At 32.1% G+C, this 23,109-nt stretch overlaps 1 protein-coding gene and 1 non-coding gene across 4 annotated transcripts; one reads left to right on the top strand and one right to left on the bottom strand.

Annotated features, from left to right (window-relative positions):
* The first annotated feature begins 8,712 nt into the window (after window positions 1–8,712).
* On the top strand, window positions 8,713–8,810 carry MIR171D (microRNA MIR171d). Its single transcript, NR_120739.1, has one exon. It is a non-coding gene; the product is annotated as a microRNA MIR171d (primary transcript).
* Window positions 8,811–9,614: 804 nt separating this feature from the next.
* LOC103495962 (probable beta-1,3-galactosyltransferase 2) lies at window positions 9,615–14,269 on the bottom strand. 3 transcript variants are annotated; one of them, XM_051091656.1, is made up of 12 exons: window positions 13,795–13,938; window positions 13,464–13,684; window positions 12,789–12,885; window positions 12,591–12,664; window positions 12,288–12,499; window positions 12,042–12,105; window positions 11,512–11,584; window positions 11,252–11,372; window positions 11,082–11,169; window positions 10,883–11,008; window positions 10,675–10,784; window positions 9,615–10,111 (listed from the first exon to the last, which is right to left on the bottom strand). In XM_051091656.1, exons 3-12 carry the CDS (start codon window positions 12,882–12,884, stop codon window positions 9,963–9,965), a joined length of 1,113 nt encoding a protein of 370 aa, XP_050947613.1. In that variant the 5' UTR covers window position 12,885; window positions 13,464–13,684; window positions 13,795–13,938; the 3' UTR covers window positions 9,615–9,962. The 3 variants fall into 3 exon arrangements, with proteins under 3 accessions (XP_050947613.1, XP_050947612.1, XP_050947614.1); XM_051091655.1 differs by lacking the exon at window positions 13,464–13,684 and having other exon boundaries at window positions 13,795–14,269; XM_051091657.1 differs by lacking the exons at window positions 13,464–13,684; window positions 13,795–13,938 and adding an exon at window positions 13,229–13,368.
* Between the last annotated feature and the right edge of the window lie 8,840 nt (window positions 14,270–23,109).

Here is a 23,109-nt window from a genome sequence, read left to right as displayed (position 1 = left end):
TATCAATATTGTAATTATCAGATGACATTTGAAAAACATAAAGGAATTAAAAAAACAAAATTAGAAGCCAAAGATCCTAATAGTATAATATCTTGTTATCATTGCTATTAGTATAGTAATAATCAGATGACATCTGAAAAACATAAAGGAATTTAAAAACAAAATTAGAAACCAAAGATCCTAACAATTTTTAACGATATAAAATATTCATAACAAAAATAACACTCCAAAATAGTAATTGTCTACAAGCAAACATTTTATATATATCTAAGGTCGTCAAACTTTCTTTTGTTTCAACCATGCAACTTGAATCTTAGGCTCTTGTAGCGTTACAAACATTTCTCTATTTTTTCTTTTTGTAAAGATATCTGCAGTTTTCATGAAAAGCTGATCACCTTTTATAATTTCAGGTCAATCAATCTCAACTTCATTTTGTAAAAATGTAGTTTTTAATCATTTCTCTAAAATGATTTATTTAAAAAATGCATTATTTTAATTTGCCAAACATTACAACTTTTTTTTAAAAAATAGTTTTTTTTACAAAATTAAACACTTCTTAATTCTAACCAAACACACTATAAATTAAGAAATGAATTATAATAAGATTGTATAACGTAAAAACGGTAGAAAAGAGAATTGGATCGAAAGTTGTTATAAATTGAATCTAAAATGCTCAATTCAAATGCTAATCACGGATTACATTATGGTTGAAATTCATCTCATTACAATTCTCCAAGCATTCTCTATAGTAGAGTATAATGTTAGAGAAATCGAGTCATACAACACTCTAGGTTTCATTTGGATATATGACAAGAATATATATCTAAATAAAATAATTAAGAAAATGAGTATAGTAAAGTAAAGAAAAAAAGAGGATCGAAAGACAATAGATAAAGATATGGTGTAAAGAGATACAATAGTCTTCGGATGGACATTGCATCCATATGGGGAAACTACTATCGTGATAACTACAGCCACGACACAAATCTTTATATAAGACAAAGAATCCTTGTCATATACTTATTAGATACTGGTATTTCTCAAATACGTATTTGATATACAATTTGCCATATCTGTTTTAATTATGTCGAAGTATCTAATACATATCTGAAAAATGATTCGACGTATCTATGTTTATGTTACTTTTTTCTAGAGAAGAAAAAAAGATAAGCAACTCATCTAATATTTCTCAACTCAGAACTAAATAAATAAAAAATCGAATCTTAAAATCACCAGAACATGGTCTTCATTTGAGTCTCCACCAAGTTTTCTAAGATATAACCTTATGAATTTTTTCAACAATTTAACGAAAAAGTTCTTTATTCATCTTCATACTTTTTTCTAATCTTCTTTCTCTTCTCACGTCAATTTGTGGCTCTTTTCTATTGCATTTTATTTATTATTGTACTTTCATAATTTTGATGTTGTTTTTTCTATTGTACTTTCATGTATGTATTGTTTTTTTATACCATTGTTATTAATTTGACATTTTACGAATTTTCATGGATTTAGTGAATTACATTTGTATACTTATGTTAAATTTACTTTAAATCCTAAATTTTTTAAAGAATAAAAAGAACGTATCTTCAAAATTCAGTATCTTAATTTTTAAAAAATTGTTGTATCGTTGTATCCGTATCTCATATCTATGTCCACGACCACTGTGCATTTGTATTTACTTTGCTCAATTAGACGTAAGCAGAATATGAGTGTTTATCTATTTCTTTAAACTTATTAAAAGTGTTTCAAGAGAATACTATATATTTGGTATATCTATTGTCATATATTCCAAATAATAGTTATATATATATCTAATATATCAGTCATACGGTCTAATGCTATATCAACAATGAAAATAAGTTGATAGTTCATATACCCTTAAATATGAAAAGTGTTTGACATCAATATTAAATATTCATAGATTTCTCCGATATTTATTATAAATGTTCGTAAAACATTAAAAAGAAAAAGTCATTTTTGTTTACTTCGGTATGAGTATGAAATACTCATCTCTGATGTATTGTATATAGCTTAGTTTGAGAGTAAAATTAAAACAACTGGTTACGAAATCAAATAAATTTTATAAATTTGAGGACTTAGAAAAATATTTTGTAAAATTCAATTTTGTTAAAATTATAAAGTACAAATTTCGAAATAAATACTCAATTTGAATAGGCTGACAAGTTTCAGTTGAAACTAGCACAAAGAAAGAATGAAGAAAATAAAGTTTTGTGTGTGTGGATATTTTGTAATTATTACAAGGCCAGAAATAAAAAGTATATATACCTTTTAATTATTGTCTTTCAAGAACACTACTCCTCAACAATTACAAAAATCCAAAAGTGCCAAATACACTTCAATTTGAAAATCATAGAGTTTGCTTTCTGTTTATGATCTTTTTACCCAAAGAACAAAAAAAAAGTACAATCAGCATTGTTGAGAGATAATAGTATAAAATTAAGGAAATTTCTTCAAGTCTCCTTTCAAATTTGTCACTTCATCTTCATCTTGTCATGTCACTTTTTTTTTACTTAACTAATCATCAGTTAACTCCAAACTATTTAGAATAATTTTCACAAATTTAAACTATTTAAGGTGTAACTTTTTTAAAAAGTATTTTAAAGATCATATAACTTCACACCTTAAACACCAAACACCATGAATATTCTTTATTCTTAAAATTTATTGGTTGTATTATATTAAGTAAATAATTAGTGTACAGTTCAATAAAACCTAATTGAATTAATTACTTAAAATAATACAAATTAATAGGAATATTGTCAATTAAAAATAATAATTTCTATTAAATAGATTAGATAACATAAAATCTTAATATTGTAGATACCATATTTTGGCCATTTATTTTTAAATTTACTTTACTTTATTTTATTTATTTATTTTTATTAAATTAATTTGATTTGAATTTGAATTTATTTTTAAAAAAAAGATAACAGTAATTAAATTTCATATCTTTTCCTATTTTATCTCAACCACTTCCAGTCCTACGATTTTCCCCCTCCCTCTCCACGATTCTTCCTCTACACGATCCTCCCTCTCCACGTTTCTTCCACTTTCCCACTATCACAAACACGATCTTCATGATTTGCCAATCTTAAAAAAAAGTTACAACGAAGAGAGAAAGGGAGATTTCTTGATTACTAAAAAAGAGATAAGTTAAAAGGTAAGTTTTTTTTATTGTTCTTCCATTCTTTAGATTTAATTTGTTTTAATTCGTTTTGATTTTATTCCTTCGTCAAATTTTATTACTGTACTGTGTTTAATTTTTTTTTTTAGGTTTAGGGTTAGGGTATTTTAATTTTGTTAGGTTTATACCAATTGAGTCTATATCGTTGTTTTGTATTCTAATTTTGTTGGGTTAAACTTGCATCAAATTTTGCCTACTGTGTTTAATTTGTTTAGACCAATTGAGTCTATTTCTCATTTGTTTTCTATTCTAATTTGGTTGGGTTAAACCAATTGGATATTATTGTATCAAATGTTGCATAGGTTGTACTGTGTTCAATTTCTTTTAAAATTATGGCTCTTTAGCTTAAACCAATTGAATATCAATAGAATAGTGTTACATCAAATTTGTCACTGCGTTTAATTTTGTTAGGGATACTATCACATGTGCTACATCAAATTCCCTATGCTTTAAATTTGATTTAAAGTAAGCAATTTGATTAAAGTTTATTAAATGTAGGGTTTAATTTGGTTGTTTTACTGTTTATTAAGTATGTTTGATATTGATCGATTAGATTGGTTGAATGGCAGAGTACTTAACTGTATATTATTTACTTTCCAAATATTATTTCTCAAACATTATATATTTCTAATATAGTATATTATTTCTAATATTTTATTTTTGAATATGTAGATATTATCTCCAACTTTTATTATTTGGCTACATATATTGTTGGTTGTATTATTTGTCATATTTGCCAACTATTTTATACCGTATTATTTATGAGAAAGAGTAATGTTTATTTATGGTTAAAATTCCATAAATACATGAAATTTCTCAATTTTTAAAAGTTAATACAATTATTTTTAAACAAAGTATATCTAACAATTTTATATTTTAGAATGGGACTGAGTAGTGTTTTCCTTGGAATTCATTAATTCTTTAGATACATGAAATTTTCCATTAAATGACTATGATGGAGATCAAAATATCAAAGTTTGATATTTTAATATTCTTGAGGTAAATAAAAAAAATATTTTTAAATAAAAATTAAATTCTATTTTTCTAATGGCTCTCATGACACTCATATAATCATCAATTCAGACTTAGTTTTTTTAGTTATGAATTGATAACCATGGGACATTTAAAAAATATCAAACAAAAAACTTTGTTTTGTGAACCTCGTTAATTTAGTTTAAAAGATAAATTTTGGTAATCATTTTTATGGGTGTTGTAGAGTGCTAATACCTTCCCTACACACAACTTGACTCCCGAACCTTAAATCTGAATTTACGTAGATCATTTTTTTTTTGTGGTGACCAATCACACCTTAATATGATTGGTGGCAACTCCAAATCTTTTAAATATTAAAGATTAAATGATGGGGGATGTCGGCTGCTCCGCGTCGCGACAAATATTAAATACATTAGTTGAAATTTATTAAAAGGAGATTTTTATAAATATAACAAACTTTGAGTATTTACGGCTTGGTAACAAAACTATAAAGGTAGTCATTTTTTTAATATTCCAAGTTTGTTTTTCTATCTTTCTTTTTGCGAATTTTTTATTCTTTCTTTCGATTTTTTTCCATCTTTCTTCTTTTCCTCTTTTTTAGGTGGTTTAGATTTGGATACCAAATTTGATTTCTTTTATTGTCTTCTTTTTCTCTTTTTTTTTTGCTGCGTACATCGTATTTATTCTTTTCCTCTCTCTTTTTACTTCATTTAGATTTGGATAACAAAGTCTGATTTTTTTTTCCTATCATCTTTCTTCCTTTTCTCTGTTTTTCGCTAGCTACATGTATCGTCTTTCTTTTTTTCCTACTTTTTTTTATGTTGTTTAGATTAAGCTAACCAAATCTAAAAGATCGTGTATAAAAAATCTTTAAAAAAAAATCGTTTAACTAAATCTAAATGATCGTGTACCAAATTTTGAAAAAAAATCGTTTAGATTTGGGATAGCCAAATCTAAACGATCAAATCCAAATCTAAATGATTGTGTAACCCAATTAATTAAACGGTTGTGTAACCAAATTAAACCATAGAATTGGAAAAATAAATCGTTGGTTTTGGTTATCCAAATCTAAACGAACAAATCTAAACGTAGGGGTGTAATCGGGTTGGGTTGGGAGACATTCTCAACCCAATCCATATTTTCGGGTTGGTTGGGTTGGCAACCCGAATAACTCAAATTTAGTTTCCAACCCAACCCGTGAAATATGAGTTGGGTTGGGTTGGGTTGTCGAGTTGTCTTTTTTACTTTATTTTATTTTATTGCTTTCTTTTGAATCCAATAGGCTTCGTGACCAGGAATAAACAAAATTATAGTCCACCCTCTCTAAGCCATCAAGCTACAAAACTGTTTGGTAAAAAACTAAAAAGAATCAATAAGTACAACTCACAAACCCCCCTTGCAATCGGCTATCAACAATAGTTTTTCAATCTTGGTTGGTGGAATATCAAAGCATGGAATTGAGATTAAAAAAATCGAAGCTTCAAACCAATTTTTACAATTCTTGTGCCAAAACCATTACAAATTGAAACACAAAAGATGCCGAAGAATAATGTCAGCCTCTAATATGCCATTCAAAGAATCAAAATCCAGCTATATTTCACTCAAGAATTTCAGTAACAATCTTTATTTCAAAGATTTCGAGTACTAACCTTTTAGGACTTGAAGATAACTGAGAAGAGATTTCAAAGAGGCGAACTTGAAGATGAACTGAGAAGACGACCTTGGAGGCGAACTTAAAGGCTGAAAAGAAGGAACAACATTTTAGGGGCGTGTGGTTGAGGATGTGATCGATGTGGGCGACTCGATGAGGATGAAATCGAAAGACGAAGGAAGACGAAGGCGAAGTGAAGAAGCGGCGTTCACCATTCAATATGCATGTTTTTAGGGTTTTAAGTTTATATATTATTATATTAATTTAGGTTGGGTTGGGTTGAACCGAATTTTTCAACCCTCCAACCCGAGACCCAACCCAACCCTCATAATATGGGTTGGGTAGTCTGGGTTATTCGGGTTATTGGATTATTCTTACACCTTTATCTAAACAATTGTGTACCAAATATATTACGCACGTTGTTGACGGAACATTTTTTTATATTTTTCATAGTGGGTCGGTGGACTTTTTTCGTTTTTAGAATATTCTATGTAGTGTAAATATTTTGCTGCTTTGTTATATTTTAGAAAAGAATCTAAATAATATATTTATATTTAATATTTAATTAAAATAATAATAATAAATAAAGAATCATAAAAAATGACAAAATGGATCTTGTTGTTCAGTAAAAGGTGAAATGATGTGAAACAAAGAAAGATATTAAATATTTGTATGAAATTTATTAAAAAAACCTGTGAAACAAATAAGACCTTAAATTCATAAGTTATTTCCATCACACTCTCAATTTGATCATTTATTTAAACTTACTAAATTTTGCAATCCTAACCGGCAGATATTGCAAAATATACTATAAGCTTTAAGAATGATTGCAGTTTCACCAAAAATTCTATCATTTATTTAACCAAAAGATTGAAAACTAAAATAGAAACCAATTAATTTTTTTTTTATTTATAGATTGATATTGAATTACCATCATATGATTTAGACAAAAAAAAAAAAAAAAAAAAAATTGTAAAGAAGTTGAGGTTTGATGGTAATGGTGGAGTTTTTCCCCTCAGAAAAGTAATAATAATTTAGGGTTATTAGGCATATATAGTTCATGAAAGTTTTTGTGCATTCAAGTATTTATTTACAACAAACCCTTAGAGAGAAAAAATACAACAAATTCATAAGTTTAGAGGCTAATTGACAACATTGAAGAATTCATAGGTATATATTTTATATTAATTTTCAAAACTATTTCAAACCTACAACCGATGGGGAGATTGTAAGTTGGCTTCATGAACACAAAGAGAGTATACTATCTCTAAATATATCATAAATAGCAGCATGTGGTCAGACTACACTCCAAATCGACTTTATTTAGTAGCAATTGTCTCATTGAACAAATAAAGTGAAAGCTGTATAGTATATATACCAATGAATGAACATCTTTCCCCCAAAAAGCATTAACTCCCTAGATAGCATTAACTAAAAGAAAATTTTAAAAATCACATAAATACTAGAACACCACCTATTCATTAGCCCATTCCGAAGAACAAAGAAAGAGGAACAAAAAAGGCAATGAGTATTAAAGTTGAATTAAAATTAGGGAGGTTTGTTAAAAAGAATGAGAAAAAGTTAGAAATAAAGGCGACATTTTGGGGTTTGGAGTCAATTTTAGATCCACTTTGCACTTAGCACCATTAAATTTGGCAACAACCTTCCAATAATAATAAAACTCCATTAATGGCCGCAGCTACAATCATCCCTTAACCCACACGTTACCTAAAAATGAAAATAATAATAGCATCCTAACGCTTAAAACCACACCCATCTAAATCAAAATATTCCAACTCCTTAATTTACATAATTATCCATACCCATAAATACCTTCATTGAAAGAATGAATTTTCAAAACAAGTACACAATATAACATAATTTTTTATTCTAATGCTAGTAAAAGGGACTATCAATCAATGAGTAATTAAGGATAGGACGAAAATAAGATTGTGAAACGGCTAAATGATTGAAAACTATTAAAATAGATTGAATTTTGTATTAAAAATATTCAATCCAAATATATTTTTTTTCATTGTATTACGTTACAAACTCATTTCGATTACGGACTATCAACAACTCTATAAAGTATGAGACAGATACAAGGGAGAAGAAAGAGAGAAAAGGGAATAGAAAACATTTAATTAGAAAACACTCATAATAGAACACAATAGAAACAAGAAAGAAAGGTGTGTTTAATTGAATTAAATTCACCTAGGAAACATAGCGATTCTTCGTCAAAGTTGTGGGTACCAAAAAAGAAAAGGAATTGTGTGTTTGTTTAAATGAGATTTATTAATGGTTGATTGAACAGAACCAAACATCCCCTTACCCTCTCTGCCCATCATTTATAAATGCAATGCCCTCAATATTCAATACCCTAATTAAACCCACATTTATCTCTGTGGCTTTTTCTTTTTCTTCTTCTTCTTCTTCCTTTTTTTTTTTTTTTTAATTAATAATTCCAACCTCCTTCCTTCTTGGGTTGTTTGAAACTTTAATGCTACTTCATTAATGCACCCACCTATTTCTTCTCCCAACTTTATTATTATTTATTTTTATTATTTTTTCTTTCTCTTTTGCCTTCTTAAACTAACATTTCCTCTCTTTCTCTCTATAACTTTAAACTTCTCTCTCTTTTTCTTCAATCTTACTGCACACTTTCTTCTTTGCTTTGCAACAGACTAAACTTTTCCAGGTGGATTTCCATCTATTGAGTTTTTTTCTTTTCTCATTTTACTAAGTTTTCGTTGTTGTTGGTTTTCGTTTAACACTTGGACACAGTTTCTAACTTATTATATGTAAGCCTCTGCCTGTTGATATTTTGGTCTGTTTTTCATTTGGTTACGGGGCTTTTGTTTTTGGAACGAGATGTTGGTCCGGTTCAATAAGAAAGTAGTGCTCTGTTTAACTTGGGTTCTTCTTTTTTTATTGAGCCGTGCCAATATCACGTGTTGTATTATTATTCATCATCAAAAAGTCTTATTCAAAAGAGAATATTTGAGTTGTTTTTATTATTATTGAAAGTGACGAGGAAAATGACTTCGTGGAAGTTTAATAACAGATGTGGGGTAGAGAGATTCAAATCTATAATATTTAGGTCGAGATCAATATGTGTTTTAATTTGTTGTACTCATGTTGATAATTACTGATTTTTACAGTATATGATAAGTTTATGTATCATGCTCTTATTGGCATTATTTTGTTAATGTTATAGAAGTTCCAAAAGTCTCTACAATCTATCATTCAGGTTGAAAAGTTGTAAAGTTGTTAATATGCTGAAAGACAAATATTCTCCAACAATTTCTATTCATGGTTCTGATTCTAACATGCTGTCTTGTGTTATCTCATGTTTATCTTTCTGTTTCTTTTTTTTTTTTGTTTTTTTCATCTTTCAGTTTTTGTTGCAAAATTAGGTTCTATGCCATTGTTTAAAGCAGACCAGAACATAACCCACTATTTACTGCTTTGGAGAGAATTTTCTTTTTATGGCAAAGTTGATCTTTTACAAAGGTTTTCTTCAAAAAATCTACTGGAATATTTTCTGTTTAAAGGTCTTGTTGACTATTTACTGCTTTCAAACTCATGTTTGACTACTTTAAGTTACTATTAACTGCTTTCAAAACTAGTTAAAACATGCAAAATTTTGAATACACTAATGCTTCACTAGTTTAAGGTATTGTCAGTTTGGTTGTTTTCGAAGATTTTAGAATGAGCTCTTTGTCTTTCATACGGACACTATGTAAGAAATGAAACAAATGGTGCTGAAATGTCAAGAATTCTGTCAACGTGTATTCTTTCTCACAATAAAAAAGAGGTAGGGATCAAGAAACGCCATGGAATATGTATTTATCTTCACGTCTTTCATGGCAGTAGGGAACTATTAACTTACACATTGCCCTCATAGCCACAAAGAATTTGTGTGCTTTTTTTCTTTTGAAGTTGCTGATTCACTCGACCCTTAGCAAAATTGGAGGCGGATCATGCAGCAAACTCTCTCTCTATTTGTTAAATCTCTGTATCGTTACAAGATTAGAAAGCTTCTATCAAAGATAACAGTGAATAAACTCATCATCATTGTTCCCAAGTATGGAAGAAGTCTCAAGCAGTAACTCAGAAAGTGGCACTCCATAGTACATTCTCGCCTTCTCCACACCGTCGATGGACTTCTTTAATCCTTTCAGCAGACTTGCATATCCCACTGCAACTCCAATCGAATGAAGCAATGCAAATGTTCCCTGCCTGAGCCTTCCACTCGCAATCTGCACCCGAAAAGTATTTGCAACTCAACTCATGATACCCTCACATTAACAGAAGGCAGTTAGAGTTTGCTACTACATTGCAGAGTTTTAGTGACAGGCCAACTATGTACCAAACTTTATCAGCGATTTGATTTGGTTTTTCTCCCACTTCCAGTTTCAAAGACATAGTAATGTGATCCCAAAGGAGATTTGTTTTTCCCTAGGATGTCATATTTACAGTACAAGATTATGATTAGCACGGTAATGTAAACTTTATTTTGGGCAAAATCTGCCGCACCAACTAGATAGGAATTTCCTACCATCAATAAAAGACAAATAGTAAGGGTCTCTAATTGTTTTCAATTCTGATTATGATTCTGGTATGCAGTATCTTTCAAGTGGGGCCAACTAACAATGGATTTGACTTCTGAACCAATATTCTTCTTCGAAATGGTTAGTAGGTTACCAAATTAGACCTAACTGAAATTAGCCTTCCATGGACAAAACCTTCTTTTTTCTTGCATTGAAAATTAAGTATCACACTCGAACAGTAGTAAGAGAAAAAGAATGTGGGAAAACTTTACCAGGTGGAGTACCACAGCAGAGTCGCCGATCATCGATATGTTCGACGTCAAGTCCAATAATCCAGGAACCCAAGGAGACATCCTCATTAGCGTACTTGTGTAAAATATGCCTGAGATAAGATATAATGGACAAGGTTTGTTGAAATATATGGTTGGACAATGAAAGGCCATCTTCCAAATCCATTAAGTCAAAGTTTTTGAAGCTTACTGGTTTATTGAAATGTAAGTAGCCAAATCATTTGAGATGGCGTATAGTTGTCCTGTTGCATGACGGAAGTACTTATTTCCAGCTTCTCCAAATTTCCAATGTTCTGGCTCGTGGTATCTCACTCCCCTGAATAACGGTTGATTTAGTTTTAACTCAATATTGACTGCAAAGTGGGAAGCAGAAGGAGAGAGTATCTCACCTTTGCGAAAGGACGGGGCCAGATTTCATGCATCCAATGTAAACTCGTGGCTTGGATCGATGTCTGGCTAATGTCTCACCAAGTGTTCCTGTGGCAAAGGATAGAAATGCATAAAGGAAACTCAATTTTCATTCAGTTTTTATTCTACACTGCCCTCAGCATCAGCATACCAATGTTTACATGAACATCGTCATCGACTTTCACGTAAAAGTCCGCATCCCATAGAGAAACAGCTGTAACAAAGTATGTCTTCGTTTTTGCTGATAATTCCAGGTAACCTTCAACATGATCCTGCTCCCAAATAAGGTAAACATGGGTATAAGCATAATCAATCGACTGGGCAAGTAAAGGATTGAAAACAGTGGCTTCTACAATTATTTTAAACATGTGGGGTTCGAGAAACAACGGAAAATAGGTACAAAATATTTACCAGCCTAAGGAGATCTCCATGCTTTTTATCTTCTGCTTCAATTGCTCTGTCAAGAATACCTCCTGATGTGGCACTATATAAGAAAGGAAAATTGCTCAGTAAATAAAGAACCATTTGAAGGAAAATGAGTATCAGCCACTCAAAGGTGAATCTTATTTAGATCAAACTTCTACCTATTTGATTGAAAGGATCTGTAACTCAAAATTCAGTCAATTCAATGATGGACTCTAATATTAATTACATTATGCATATCAGATAATAAAATCAGGTCAGTCAAAGTCTCGGCTTCCATTAAAAGCAACTATACAGTTGAAGTAAGAAAATATTCTCTACCTTATAGTTCTTAAACAACTACTACAGCAAATGCCAATCAGAAGTTCCATTATTCCCAAAATAAAGGCACTTGGATCTAGTAATTATCTTGAGAAGAAGGCAAAGTACTTCAAACAACAAACATACTTGAGGATTATTCAATGCCACCTAATTTGAACATGACATTTAAGGGAATATGAAGAGGATAGGAAAGCGACCTATGGCCAATCACAAAGCGAATTATGATGCCCTTCTCTTCCTCCAACTTCTTTCTTTTTTCACCTTTTTTTTAAACAAAATACAAAAAAACAGAAGCAACAGTCAGATGGAAATAACAAGTATAGTATGAGATAAACTAAAATGAGAAAACAGATTAACATAGTTAGAAAAGGTGATACAAGTATTACGAGATCAGTGAAAACCAATGAACAATTATGAAAAGTAAAATGGAAGGAATTACAAACCTTGAGGCATCCAGGTAGCCCGAACAGAATCTCTTCTTTTCCTGCTGCTAAAGGCAGTATTGATTCCTATAACCATTAAATACTTTCTTCTTCCAGATGTATCTGTCTGCTTTAAATCTTCTGATAAAGGTGAACTTCTTTGAACTGATTCTTGTACTGACTTGGCAGCAGCTAATTCCATCCCTAAATTAGAAATTGTCTTATCTAATGTGCTGCATTCAAACACCTTGTGAGTTACTTATAGCTATGCATTAGCCCCATCTAAGACTCTCTCCCACCCCCCAATAGAGGACAAGTACTTACTGTATAGCGTTATGTGTCTTAAAAACCTTGCCAAAAATGTCTTTAGATGAAAAATTGACTTGATTCTGTTGTAACTGCAGGAATTGGGAGAGATACGAAGAGGAGAAGAAAAAGAAGAACAAGAATTTAATATGTGGATGCAGAGAAAGAGTAATTACATTAGCATTGAAGAAGCAAGAGAAATTTGGAGATGCATACAGTTTTTAGGTCACAACCCCCTGAAACTAATTTCAATTCTTCAGCTTCTATGGACGTTGTTCGTGCCATGCCTTTATGTTCAGGAATGGTCCACATCCTGCAAAAAATTCCATAGTTTCATCATCAGTCAGGAGCCATCTTCCTTAAAAGAAAAGGAAAAAAAATAAAAATAAAAAAAATAAAAAGGGTTCTTGGTATGGTACTTTATGAACATTGAACATAGGATACATAAACACAGGAAATTTCAGAAGGATATAACAGAAAAGAACTTGAGCTTCAAAGGACATTTTATAAAACGACACTCTCTTTCAATTATACTTCAAACTTCAAAATCACTTTATTGAGAGAATTAATTTGCTCCAACGCACTTAGCTACCAATTCTATTTCATCTTTTCATTCCAAACTGCAAATTGAAAAGTGAGTATAAAACAGAATTCACCGCAAAATTAGAAATACTATAAATCCGGCAGCAATATCAACCACAGTCTAGCAATGTGTTTATACACGGGAAGAGACAGAAAGACAAAATAGTTAAACGTGCAGTAACTATAAGTTGAGTATGCAATAACTGATACTACTAATTCCTAGGTCATTGAATCACAAAAAGAGAAAAAGAAGAAAACAGGAGACCCACCAAACACAAATTCATTATTAAGAGAGAGAGAGAGAGAGACCAAATGAAGAAGAAGAAAACAAAATCACAATACACGCGTCCTTTTGGATCATCTGGGTAAAGCAAGGTACGTCGTGAAAAGAAGATAAATATTCGAAAACATCGTGTCCTTTTCTTAAATCGGGGAGATAACAAACTTCAGAGTGCAAACAATGTAAATATCAGCACAGTTTCAGCTCCAGAAAGGCACAAGACGATCAACAAGAATCCCAAAATTGAAAACTACGCACGAAATCAAGAATAAAGAATAAACCCATTACACAGAGGCGAAAACAAACACCAAAAAAATTACCCAGAAACAGAAAAAGGAAGTAATAATCGGAGTTTCAAACCTGTTGGTGAAGAGCATTCCAGAGCAAAAGCATACCAAGCAAAGAAACAGAGTCCATTTCTGGGATATAACACTTCTTGAAGAATGATGATCGGCCTTACTTTTCCAAGACATGTTATTCAGAGGCTAATATGAGGAAAGAAACAATTTGGTTGGAAAAACAACCATGAGTAAGAGAAGAAAGAAACCGAATCGAGTCAAATGGTTGAAGTTGTTTGAGCAGAGGAGGAATTGGGAACAGAGGAAGAGAAGAAGGGTTGAGAATAAAGGAAGTACTGGGTGTTTTTTTTCTTCTTCTTTTTCACTACTTCTAGTTTGTTCGTTTCTTTATCTCTTTTGCTTTAATTTTTCTCTCTCTAGCACTGTAATGGCAGCTGAAAATGAATCCTCGCCTTTGCAGAGAAGGCAAGTTGAATTGAACAGAGGAGAGGTGCGAGAGAAGAGACTAACATGCCGTCATCTTTCTCGTATTGCTAAATTACCAATCTCTCCTCATCAAATTTTAACCCTCTTTCAAAAATTTCAAATATTATTTCAATGTTTATATTTTATTTGAAGATTTTTTAAAAAATAGAAAAAGTTAACGATCTATTTAGATTCAAAGAACAAAATCTTCGAATCACATAATTTATTATATTTAATTTTTATATGAAGTATAAATATTTTATCAAATGTTCTATTTCAACAATTTTTTTTAAATATATTGAAACTATTTATAAAATATTTAATAAATAAATAAATAAATAAATAGACCATAGATAATTGGATGAATTTTGCAATATTTTATAAATAGTTTCAATATTTTGCTATGCTTGAAAATAGACTTTGCATCTCCATATGATACAATATAGGAACCCCCAACTCCAAAAAAATATGTCCTCTTAGATAGCTTTATTAAACAAACACTCAGAGAATAAATGATACTAAACCTCACTCCATCGTTACATAGAACACAATCGCTAGGACTATCTTAACACCACCTTCTAACATGATCGTAAGTCTGCAACCAAATTCAAATAGCTAGACAAGAAATGAAAGCATACTTAGGAATATTTTGCCCAAACCCAAGGAGACTAGCCCAAGGCGCCACAAGATGTCTAAGACATAAAAACTTCTAAGCACTAGAGATTGAGAACACACTAGAAAAACGAGGAAGTCAGGTTACACTATCTTTCTGCTCAAACTTAACATTAATCAAGTGTACTTGCATAGAAAAGTCGTACAAATCCCTAAATGCAGAAGGCCAATTCTAAGTTCCATTAGAACAAAGAACTTCATCCACCTTAGCATGTAGGGAATTATTTGTGTTGGTGCCAAAAAAATGGATCAACCATAAAACTTATTTTATAGAGGAGGATAATTTGAGTGCCTACAAGATGAAAGAAAGATTAAACACTGGTGTAATATCTAGCCATACACACTTCGACACTCAAGATAGTCTTGTGTTTCTGAGTAACTAGACAATAGAAGAATGTAGGGTATTTGGACATATGGCAACCAATGATATGCATCACTTTATATAGAAGAGTGATTCGTAACTGATCTTTGAGCTCATAATTTTCTAATTCTAGAATTGTTGAGTTAATACTCAATAAGGCAGTTACACTATCATTGTAACTAATGTATGGATGGTCCCAATGTTTCCTTTATGGCTTTTCTTGTTGATAATTCATACAGTTTCGCATCCAATCTCTTAGAGGTCTTTCTCCTTGGTTCCCCTGAGCTCTCTTAGGTACTTCCCCAAAGGGTACTCTTATTGGTGGGTCCTTTGAAGGGATGAGAGTCCTTTGCACAACAGAATAAATAACAGAGACCGTAACTCAATTTAATTAGGAACCTAAAAATACCAGTACATTGGCAAAATCTAATTTATTTATGGCTAAGCATGCTAAATAATTACATTATAGAGAAATATAGAGAATAGAAATACATAACCACGTTGATGACTCTAGATCTACAAAACTTCAAGTTGGAGCACTACTACTCGAAAACCTTCCTATTCTCTCGGTTGAGATTTGGTTTATGAGAACCAAAATTGGAGAGAAAATTTTTGTTTGAGAGTATTTTTCTTTCAGAGAGAATTGGGTGTATACCAAAATCACAAAACTGTTCTGCCCTGTTATGCAGATGTCTCCCTCTTCTTCAGACGGAAGAAGTGGAAAATTAGAGAGAAAATTTGGGGACATGGAAAAACCACCCACGTTCCCTATTAATTTAATAACAACTTATTATTATTAAAATAATATTAATTAATTAATTAAATTATATTTAATTAATATTTCATTTAAATCATATTTAAATGAATATCTCTCACATAACCTATAGTCTTAATTTAATTAAATCAAATCAAATTAAACAAAACTATTAATTAATTCTTCAATTAATTAATTGCTAAATTAAACATCATATATTTAATTTAATCCAAATTGGAACTATATTCAAATATAAATTTCTCTCATAACCTATAGTTTTAATATGTATCATATATACATTAAATTTTAACCTATAGTTTTAATATGAATCTAATTCACATTAAATTAATATTTGAACTCATTCAAATATTTTATTCTCTTATAAATTAATTTTGAATCATATCCAAAATTAAATTTATATAATAAAGTTTAATCAAAGTATTATAATGTATCACCATACATTATATTAATTTCCAAAGTAAATTTGAACATTTCAAATAACAACCAATACAATTAAATCTCATTACCTTTTACGAGCTAGGAAGGGGACCTAATGGACCCACAGATCAGAAGCTACAACGATATGAGATTAATTTGCTAAACTCATTAACCACATTAATCAATATTCGTTAACTGTGGGTACACTCCACTATAGACTCACAGGTGAACTCTTCTCACTGTAGATATATTTCTGTGTCCATGGATATAGACATACCAGTAAGTTAGTCCTTCGCAAGTGTACATAACACTAGGTGGGTAAATTACTATTTTACCCCTAGGTTACTTCTAGTCCTTAAATATTAGTGCTCCTCGAATGAACAACATGTTTATGGTCTAACCACTAAATAGAAACCCTTCTTGTGCCATCGAGAGGGTAGGACCCTTTGTTCAAGTCCCTGAGACACCATATAAGGGAACACTTATTTACTTATCCTAAAGTCGGGAAGGAGTGAATTCCATCTTGTGTGATTATGTTTTCAGCTCCCCACTTGGTCTTGTCCCCAAAATGATAAGCATATTAAGTTGGCAATCTGGCCACTCTCACCCGTATAAATCAAAAGACAATCCCTCGGGAACAAGAGTTTCTAATACATTCAGGATTAAGACTAAGTTACCTAGGTCATCATAATGAAATAGAAACCCAACTAGTTGACGAAGTTACATTCAATGGTTACAATTGCGTAGGATACCCTCACTCGCATGTTACTTACATGAACGCGTTGGATCATTGCAGTTGTATTAAATACAAAGTAAGCCGTATCCATGTTGTTACCAGGATAAGGTACCCAACCTTATCCTTACACTATAGACCCTTTAAGTTGTATCTCGAACATTGATCCATGTATGTCTCTACATACTGTTCAAGACTCATAAAACAACTTAGGATGTTAGTTTATTGGATTTAGGTTATTAAGACAAAACTAATAATATAATCAATAACACATAATTGAAAGTCAATGGATTATATTTACTATCTACGAGTTTTATGACATAAAATCCAACATCCTTCTCCTTTAAAATCTTTTTAGGAGGGCTAGGCTCTTCCTTTTAAGTAGCTCATCTTAAAAGACTATTACTCTCCTTTATGGGTAGCTCCTTTTAGGAGGTTAGGTTCTCCTTTGTGAGCTCCCCCTTGTGGGTTCTTCTTCTCTTATGAGTTTCTCTTAGGAAGCTAGACTCTCACTTGTTGGGTCCTCTAACTCCTGCGAGCTCTCATTAGGAGGATAGGTTCTCATTTGAAGATTTTCCTCCTTCCGAAAAATCCTCATAGAAGGCTAGGCTCTCTCTTATGGGTTCTTTTGAGCTCTCTTCTAGACCCCTCTTAACTCCACTAAGCTTATCTCATGAATCCCATCGATCTATCTTAAGCTCTCCCACAGGTCCTTTTGAGCTTTGTCTTAGGCCCTAAGCTCTCTTAGGCTCTATCTTAGGATCATTTAATCTCCTTTCGAACTCACTTCATGAGTCCTAACACGCTCTCTCAGCTCTTATTCATGGATCCTTTTCAGCTCTCTCCTAGGCTTCTCTTGAACTATCTTCTAGGCTCATGTGAGCTTTTCTTGAGCTCTTTCCTAGGCTCCTTTAAGATCTACCAAAAAATATTTTGTGAGAAACTCAATCTCTATGAAATTTTCATTATGAGAGAAGACACGGATGGGTAATAAAATGGGGAGCAGAGATAAGGAAGTCATCTCTGGTTCTACCTCGCCCCATGGACATCTCTAGTATTAATGATATGAATGTAAGTTAAATAAACTTGCTAGTGGAAGAGAATCAAACTAAAACACTCTAGATTTATGATTTTGAGGGTTAAGTATGTTAAAAATTAGAAAAGTTTAAGATTTTAATAACACTCGCATTTGACACTCAAAAGTCTCCCTCAATTCTTGGTGAAATTGGATGAAATCAAGATGTGAACAACCATAATAGTCTTCTCTACCATCCTTTAACCTTAGAACTTGAGTGACCAATTTTGTGATTTTTTTTTAGAGAAAAGGAGTTTGTGAACATTTGAGAATTTTATTTAAAATTCAACAAGTTTCATTATACAATTACCCAACTAATAATGGGTGCATTATTGTAACGATCCAACTTTTCAAACTAACCCAAGGTCATACTTTACTACTAAGACACTTAATCAAAAAATAAAAATTCATAAAAACCTGTTTTAAATCAGTAAACATAAAAAAAAAATAAGGAAAATGTCTTTTATAAAATCATCAAAAACAAAAAACAAAACAAACAGGTGTCTTAAACATGATTTATTTTCAATCCTAAAAGAAAAAAGAAGTAAAAATATTAAGCAGAAGCATTTAAAAGAAAAACGTTCCCATATGGCGATCATGAGTCCTTCTTGCCCCTCGTCGATCTACCTCTCACATTACCTTTTCCTGAAAAAGTTAAACATAAAAGGGTGAATATAAAATATACCCAGTAAGAGACCCACTACTCGTACCGTTAGGGGTAAGGATGGTTAGTTTCCTATTAGGGGATACCCTACAACATAACAGTCTAGTGATCCCGTAGGACGCACACATTAGTCTAGTGATCCCATAAGATACACACATCAATATAGTAATCCCGTTGGATGCACATATCATTCTAGTAATCTTGTCGGATACATATATTAGTCTAGTGACCCTGTAGGATACAAATATCAGTCTAGTGATCCCAAAGGATGCACAACATGTGGTGATCCTGTAAGACACCGTGCTTGCAAGGTACACTACCCCATAAATAAAGCTAACAATTACCCTTCAGTCCATTCTAAACAGTCCATGACAGTCACATCTAAAACTAATAGTTCATGCTCTATATATGGACAGTCAAAACTCACATGCTAGAACACATCACAGTTCAGTCAATAGTACAGTCCATCAACACATCTAAACTACACATAACAATGAAATCATCTAAATTCAGTTAACAATATAGTTCATCAACATATCTAAGCTACACATGACAATCAAATCATCTAAATTTAGTCAATCGTGTACACTATCAATACTTTCTATCTACACATAACAGTCGAACTACTTCAGTCAATATATTCCAACTTTCGTATCAATTAATACATTCAAACTTCAATATGAGTTCAGTAGTAGAAATCCTTTACCTTACACTTAGCTAAGATCCTTGATCAAATTGAAGTCCAATGAACCAACCTAAACATAAACATAAGGATCCAAACATTATGTCAAATGAAACCAGCCAACCAGTTCACCCAAATACGAATTCTACAACTTATCCATGTAAATGGAGAATTGAACTCCAACTAAACTTGTTGTATATTCCAAGAACTCGAGGTCCAACGCCTTTGAGGATTTAATAGTAATTCAACTAATTAATCCAACATTTTAATCCAAGATTTACCATTAGAAAAATAGCCACGAAAACAACTACAAGCTCAAAACTTACATCCTTAGTACAAAATGGCTCTGGAAAAACTCACTGGCGGCTCAGCTTAGAAGAAAGCGACTTACATGGCTCAGGTACAAGGGAAATGACTCAGGTACAAGGGAAATAGCTCGGGTATAAGAGAAACAACTCAAGTACAAGATGGAAGGCTAGCGCGCACGTGGCTTACAGCTAGAAGATGGAGGAGCTCAACTTGAAACTTCAGCTTGGGTTGACGAAAAGGACGGCTCTGACATCTGACTAACGGAGAAGAAACAAGCTGAATAGGGGCCAATGGTTTCGTAGGCGACGACAGGTTTGGACGTGCAGATAATGAGGCGATGACGATTGACTAGGTTTCGTGGGGATGCAACGATGATGACGTTGGGATGGAGTGACGATGGCAACGACAGAGTCGGCCGACAGCGACAGTTTTGGTGCATGGGCGATTGGGTACACGGTGAAGAAGAAGAAGAATAATGAGATGGGGAAAAGTGAAGGCACACAATCCTAAACCTAAATTTTATAATAATAATAATAATAATAACGATAATAATAATAATAACGATAATAATAATAATAACGATAATAATAATAATAACGATAATAATAATAATAACGATAATAATAATAATAACGATAATAATAATAATAACGATAATAATAATAATAACGATAATAATAATAATAATAACGATAATAATAATAATAACGATAATAATAATAATAACGATAATAATAATAATAACGATAATAATAATAATAACGATAATAATAATAATAATAACGATAATAATAATAATAACGATAATAATAATAATAACGATAATAATAATAATATAATCATATTATATTATATTATATTATAATTTTCCTTTCCTTTTCTTTTCCCTTTTTATACAACCCAAGAATTTCCCCTTTTCCATCAAACTCCAACAAAATTAACATCAAACAATTTGGAACTTAAACAAAATACAAATTAGGTTGGAGAAAAATACCTGAAAATTTAGGGGCGTTACAATCTTCCTTCCTTAAGGAACTTTTGTCCTTGAAAGTTCTAATGCTTGAACAACTCTGGGTAACAAGCTATCATGTCATCTTCTCTCTCCCATGTAGCCTCTTCAACTTGGTGATCCTGCCATAAAACTTTGATTAAACCAATCCCTCTGTTACGAAGCATCTTTGCCTCTTTAACCAATATCTCAACTAGTTGTTCTACATAGCTCAAGTTCTCATCAATTTCCAGTGGCTTGTAATCCACCACATGAAATGAATCTACCACATACTTTCTCAACATCGAAACATGGAACACATCATGAAAAGTAGAGAGTGATGGTGGCAACGCCAAACAATATGCCACACGGCCAACTTGCTCTGGAATTTCAAACGGTCCAACAAAATGAGGACTCAAATTTTCCTTCTTTTCAAATCGCAGAACTCCCTTCATATGTGCTACTTTCAAGAACACCTTATCTCTCACATAAAACTCGAGATTTTTCCGTCTTACATCAACATAACTTTTCGGTTTACTCTGTCATCTGCATACGTGCTCTAATTTTCTGTATAGCTTCATTGGTAGACTAAATTAATTCAGAACCCATCAATCTCTGCTCACCAACTTCATCCCAACAAATAGGGGATCTGCAACATTTGCCATATAGAGCCTTAAATGGTGCCATGACAATGGTAGCCTGAAAACTATTTTTATATGCAAACTCCATCAAATGCAAGTAAGAATCCCAACTACCTGAAAACTCTAAGGCACAAGCTTGTAACATATCTCTAAAACTTGGTTCAAACGCTCAGTTTGACCATCAGTCTATGGGTGAAAAGCTGTATTGAAATCTAACATCGTGCCCATGATAGCCTTAAGTCTTTTCCAGAACATGGAAGTGAAACAAGCATATTTTTCAGAAACAATCAATACTAGCATCCCATGCAGTCTTACAATCTTAGTCAAATATAACTGTGCCCACTTACTAGCAGTATAAGTAGATTTTCCTGGGATGAAGTATGCTGATTTCGTAAGTCTGTCAACAACAACCCAAATAACTGTATAACCCTTCAGGGTTTTAGGCAATCCTATAATAAAATCCATAGACACATTCTCTCATTCTACTATGGCACACTCAAAGGTTGCAACAAACCTGTTGGTTTCTGCTTTGGTGCTTTAACCTGCTGGCACACTAAGCATTTTCTGACAAAATCTGCCACCTCTCTCTTCATATTACACCACCAGTAAACTCATTTTAGATCCTGATACATTTTTATACTACCTGTATGCATGGAAAATGGGAAACTATGAGCTTCAGTTAACAAATCTGTCTTAACTGCATGTCTGCTGGCACACATAAACGCCTTTCAAACAAAAGCCCATCATCAGAGGATAAGGAGAACTCATCAACTTGCCCTATTTCTATTAGGTAACGCTTCTCAACAAAATAAGATCATTACACTGAGCAACAATAATTTTCTATTTCAAAGTCGGTTGCACTAATAACTGAGCTAACTATGAGGTAACTACCTTACTAATACTGCAATCTCAGCTCTCTCAAGTTCTCAGTGCAAAGGGGCCTACCTAGTAATAATTGCTATTGAACGTGATACCTTTCTACTATGAGCATTTGCTACCACATTCGCTTTACCTAGATGATACAATATCTCACAATCATAGTCCTTTACTAACTTAAGCCACCTTCGCTGTCTCAATTTAACTCCTTCTGAGTGAAGAATAATTTCAAGCTCTTATGGTCAGTAAAGATCTATATCTTTTCACCATACAAATAATGTCTCCATATCTTCAGTGCAAAAACTACTGCTGCCAACACTAAATCATGTGTAGGATAGTTCTGCTCATGACTCTTCAACTGACGAGAAGCATAAGTGACTACCTTACCTTGCTGCATCTGGACACAACCTAAACCTTTCTTAGAAGCATCACTATAAATCACAAAACTTTTTGAACCATCAGGTATAATAAGAACCGATGTAGTAACAAGTTTCTGCTTAAGGTTCTGAAAACTATCCTCACAAGCTTTACTTCAAACAAATGGAGCTCATTTCTTGGTTAATTGAGTTAAGGAAGTAGCTATACGAGAAAAGTCCTCCACAAACCATCGGTAATAACCTGCTAAACCTAGAAATCTACGAACCTCACTGATTGTGGAAGGTCGGGGTCAACTGGTAATAGCTTCTATCTTAGCTGGATCCATAAAAACACCATTTTT

The sequence above is a fragment of the Cucumis melo genome, chromosome 11, assembly GCF_025177605.1.
Source record: "Cucumis melo cultivar AY chromosome 11, USDA_Cmelo_AY_1.0, whole genome shotgun sequence".
NCBI classification, from domain to species: domain Eukaryota; kingdom Viridiplantae; phylum Streptophyta; class Magnoliopsida; order Cucurbitales; family Cucurbitaceae; genus Cucumis; species Cucumis melo.
The sequence above is the reverse complement of the archived record's forward strand: the minus strand, read 5'-3'. Positions and strand labels throughout refer to the sequence as shown.

Coding starts and splice junctions, on each gene's coding strand:
- LOC103495962 (XM_051091655.1), bottom strand. CDS start 13,907: ATGTCTTGGAAAAGTAAGGCCGATCATCATTCTTCAAGAAGTGTTATA. Junction 11,373..11,511: donor ATGGAGATCTCCTTAGGCTG/GTAAATATTTTG, acceptor ATTTGGGAGCAG/GATCATGTTGAAGGTTACCT. Junction 10,785..10,882: donor ACTTACATTTCAATAAACCA/GTAAGCTTCAAA, acceptor ATCTTATCTCAG/GCATATTTTACACAAGTACG.